The sequence below is a fragment of the Pundamilia nyererei genome, unplaced genomic scaffold (assembly GCF_000239375.1).
Source record: "Pundamilia nyererei isolate P.nyererei 1_Seehausen unplaced genomic scaffold, PunNye1.0 scaffold00163, whole genome shotgun sequence".
Taxonomy (NCBI): domain Eukaryota; kingdom Metazoa; phylum Chordata; class Actinopteri; order Cichliformes; family Cichlidae; genus Pundamilia; species Pundamilia nyererei.
Window position 1 is genome coordinate 643,704 of NW_005187564.1, and position 4,643 is coordinate 648,346.

The 4,643-nt window shown below is 39.9% G+C and overlaps 1 protein-coding gene across 1 annotated transcript in view; it reads left to right on the forward strand.

Moving 5' to 3' along the window:
* The window catches only part of thsd7ba (thrombospondin, type I, domain containing 7Ba), a 189,621-nt gene extending 184,978 nt beyond the window's left edge, over positions 1 to 4,643 (forward strand). Inside the window, exons 26-30 of the mRNA XM_005745722.2 lie at positions 594 to 689; positions 1,830 to 1,912; positions 2,556 to 2,751; positions 3,049 to 3,136; positions 3,427 to 4,643. Coding sequence (XP_005745779.1) covers positions 594 to 689; positions 1,830 to 1,912; positions 2,556 to 2,751; positions 3,049 to 3,136; positions 3,427 to 3,508 — 545 coding nt within the window. The 3' untranslated portion in view covers positions 3,509 to 4,643. The remainder of the gene's footprint in view (positions 1 to 593; positions 690 to 1,829; positions 1,913 to 2,555; positions 2,752 to 3,048; positions 3,137 to 3,426) is intronic.

Consider the following 4,643-nt stretch of genomic DNA (forward strand, 5'->3'; position numbering starts at 1 on the left):
TGTGTGTGTATATGTGTGTGTATATGTGTGTGTATATGTATGTGTATATGTATGTGTATATATACATTGTCTACAAATTATTTTGCCTCTTGATTGTTTTTCTATTAATTAGCTGTTTTTGAAACCATAACAGGGTAACTGTGTGCTACAGCGAATATATAAATTGTCCTAACCTTGTTCTTTATTTCCTTTCCTTTAGTGTTTTTAATCGTTTGTCCCATATTTTAGCACTGCACATTTTCTTTAATACATGACGCTCAAGTGCCTTTCACTGTTTCTCTCTTTAAATCAATTTTCCCCTGTAGCTTCCTCTGGGAAAATATGAGCTTTCCTGCAAAAAAACAAACAAAAAATGGCATTTTTCAGACATTTCCAACCAATTTTGAGATCATTTTCACCACCTTTGTCTCACAGCACACTGCATCAGTTACAAAGGTGCATTTTCTTCCCATACTAAAACCGTAATATGTCTTACCATAATGAAGTTGCAGAAAGGAGTGGTAGTTAACGTCAATCTTGGCCTGACGACAGGTCTGCTTGGCCAACACAAACTGCTAATGAGCGTCGTCTCTGCCTCTCTGCTGTTGCAACAGGAGGAAAATGCCACAGTTACCAGTGGAGGACAGGAGGATGGAGCAACAACGAGAGAACAGTATGGTGTCAGCGCTCAGACGGCGTCAATGTTACAGGTGAACAGTCGTTGGGTCTTCTGGCCACCTTAGATGGGTCAAACAGAATCGCTCCTGGGAAAACGCAGACATGTTCTTGTATAAATATAAATCATATTAATGCAGGCTGCAGCTAAAAGTGCCCCAGTTCTGTTTTTGTTCCCCCATGCTGAACTGAATCATTTTTCAATTCAGTCTGGATCACACGGATATGTGCTACAATATCAGATAATTTGATCGCTCAAAAAGAAATTTGTAAGCGTTGCCATGACAGTAAGTGAATCTGCTTTCATTCATCTAAGAAAGCTATTACACTGGTAATATTAGCAGAGGTGGCTTTAGCAGGTGGTTCAGAAATAAATTTAGATCACGATTTTCTTGTTGGTTCACGAGATAATTGGAAACGAGACGTTGGAAAAGATCTGAGAAGGCTCGATACAAAATCGGATACGATGTCTTTTTGCCTTTGTTAATCATTTGAGTTTATAATAATAATATACTGTCCATGGGTTACATCCTGTAACAATTATGATTAGCTATTTTACCCCCTCTCAAAAACATCTGATAGTACTTCACAGTCTTCCATTGGAACACATGTTTCTTTCACATGCGTATAAATACACACTCAGAGAAAAAGCATGGCTTTAGTATAGAGTTCTAGTTGAATTTAACACCTTATTTGATCTACCTAGTCTCAGTGTAGCCTCCATTGATTTCTGCCTCTTAACATAAGTAATCAATAAGCCAGACTCTGAGCTGCAAGGCTTTCAATCCATATAAATATAAACGTGCATTTGTATTTGTGGGAAGTAAAGCAGGCGTAGAGAACGAGAACAAAGGTAATGGTATTGGGGGAATGAAAGCTTTAGGCGAGCTTGATGTGCTGTAAATAGTGGTTGAATGTGATCTTATCACTGCTAGGAAGTGTTTTTGGCAAATATGAGCCCAGAAGGAATAACCTCCCTCTGCAAAGAAGGCAACAACCTCAGGCATTACTCTTTGATATTTTGACATGCAATTTTCCATGTTGGAATTAAAATGTTCACAGACTGATGGGGGGCTCTGATAGGCAACTAAGCCCATTAATCTGATGTGACAGTACATTAATTTAGCAATCAATAGGTAAAGGAACAGAAATAAGAACACACTGTCTTTCTCCAGGGGGATGTTTCCCACAAAAAAGGCCCACCACGCTAAGACACTGTCATCCTCCGTGCACAAAACCGTTCTCACACTGCACGCCGGTAAGACCATTGCACTTTGATCAGGCAGCTGTGATCTCTGTAATTCTCACTGGGGTTTTTTTTTGTTTTTTGCCGTTTTATTTTTATTTTTTTGCTGCCCCCACGTTTTCGGTGGGGAGTTAAATGGATTTTGACAGATGACATTTTTAATTTGGCAGAACAGGCCATTAAAGAATAATCAGATTAATACCAATGAACGTGGGCTCCATGTCAGTTAGAGACTACACCTATGAGGTGGGGGGACTGCACACAAGCAGCATGAAAATGACAAATAATAGATTTAGCTTGAAGTTTTACTGCCCCTTAGAGTACCCCCGTGTTACTGCACCCACAAATGCAACGCTGTGAAATCACGTGTTGCATTTGTTTCAGGGTGCCTGTTTTTAGCCTGACGGGGCGCATTCTTATCCGTTTCCAGATCCGGGAAGCGGTGTAATCTACCCCCCGACGAGAACAATTTAGTGCTGGAAAAAGTAAACCTGTGTTTAGAGTGAGAAATATTTTGTTGAGTAAAACAGAACGGTCCAAATATGTGGCAGCCCATTTGTCAGCAGTGCTTTGCAGTAATTGGAAAGCAACAACTGCAGTCATCGTCAGCTCGCTGTAAATGATGTTCTTCTGGGCTTCTTTCCCCCTCATGCAGAGTGGAGTGTGTGGGTGTGAGAAGGGTTACACTGAGGTGATGACCACTCACGGTTTCTTGGACTACTGCACCAGAACTCCGGGGTTGGACAACAATAAGAAAGCAGATGTGAAAACTAACTCTGGCAGATTAAAACCTGGGCCGTCTAAGGCCAAAGACCGCTACAACGAGTGGACCCTACGACCTGTTGGCCCAGGTACTGAAATGGAAATCATGTGTGCAGACCAACCAGTACTGCTACGACCTTTGAACCTAACTTTGTTGCTCACCGGGACGGGGGAGGAATTTAGGTCCATGTTTTTACACGAATTCATTATATATTACAAGAAAGACAATGTTCAATAGACTTTAAATGCCTAAAACTGTAGTCAGGACTAACCCTACTTATTTATTCTGAGCAGTGAGGAAAAAGTTCTAAAAGATATTCATAAAATAGATGTAGACTTACATATATTTAAAACTTTCTATTAAAAACTGCTTTCTGATTGCACAGATGGAAGAGTAAAGCTGTGGGTTTACGCCGTGACTGCTGTTGGATTCATCTTAATACTCTTCATTATAGCGTTATCGTTCCTGGTCTGGTATGTACCGTTTTCAACTCGGTGTTCAGTCTCAGAAACAAAAGATTCATTGTGGTTTGTGCGCATTCTGTATGAGAATGGAGAACATCAAGAAGGAAAGCAAGTGTCTTTCCTTGGACAGAACCCTGCCAAGTATGAGTTATAGTCTACTCTATACTTTGTCTGCTGTGTTGCTGTTATCAGATAATGGAATTCTTTGTAAGGACTGAAATCAAGTTGGGCTGCCTTGTGCTACTAAGCCACATGAACTCTTAGCTTTTCTTTCTTGTCTGTCCTTTTTTTTTTTTCAGTAAGCCATCCAAAACCACTAAGACGTCTCCCCCACCGCAGAAGCCCTTGACCCTGGCCTATGATGGTGACATGGATATGTAACCAGGCTGCTATACCTCACAAGGACACGCTCGGCATCAGACAGCCTGCTGCCTGTGTTCAGATTGTTAGGAAGCACATCCGTCACTTACTGTTTGCTCGGTTTTTGCAATGTCTCAAATAGATCAGCGAATAGCAACGATCACACATGATTTGCTGCTGAAGGGTAACAAATCTCGCTAGAGCCACTCGCTTCCTCAAAGAAGAGGAACCAGAGCTGATCAAAGTGAAAAAATGAGACATGGACCTCTAGTTTCTTTTCTTTTTTTAATGCTTGCAACATGAACACACAGTTGAAGCACTATTTAAAACCTGCGAAAGAAGATGAATGCACAGCTGTTGCTCTTGGAGGGTTTTTTTTTGTTTTCTTTTTTGTGTGTGTCAAGTATCCGAGGGACATCCTGGTTGACTCGTCAGCAGTCGCTCATGATATTCAAAGACCCACAGAGGTGGGAGTATTTGACTTTGTCTCATCAGTGGTGGATCTTTGTGAAAGGAAACGTCTCAAGCCTTTTGAGTAAACTAAACAGCCTTTTTTTGAATTTTCGACAATAAACACGATGGTCTATGCACTACGTTAGTGCTGATTCCGTTTTCCTTTCCGATGACTTTTCTAGTGTTTTAATTGTAATGCAAGTTTTTGCTGTCAGATTGTGTTTTGTTGATGATGCCATATGTTGTGTATATGTGAAAACCAAATGCAGGCTTGCCTTGAGTTTAACAATACAATGATGCAGTAATTTCTCCTCCCTTATTCTCCCTGGATTCTCGACCACTGAGGACAAAAATGAGTAAGTAAGTCAGAGCGGAGTAATTTGTACAAAACCAAAAAACGTCCGAGTATTTTGGTGACGAGTGCGGTATCGCACATAATGCAAATTACAGTATGTAATACCAGTATGATAAAGACCATACCTCATATGCAGTGCTTAAAGGTTATTAGACCACCTGCCATTAAAAGAATAATAAGAATAAATAAGTATTTATTAGGCAAATATAAAAAGAATTCATATTTTTAGATTAAAAAAATCAGAAATTAATGAAGCATAATATTCAACCACTAAAACTAATTTCTCTGTTCAGGAACACAAGGAAATAACTGTAATTTGACATTTTTTATCAAAAAATAACAAGCAGT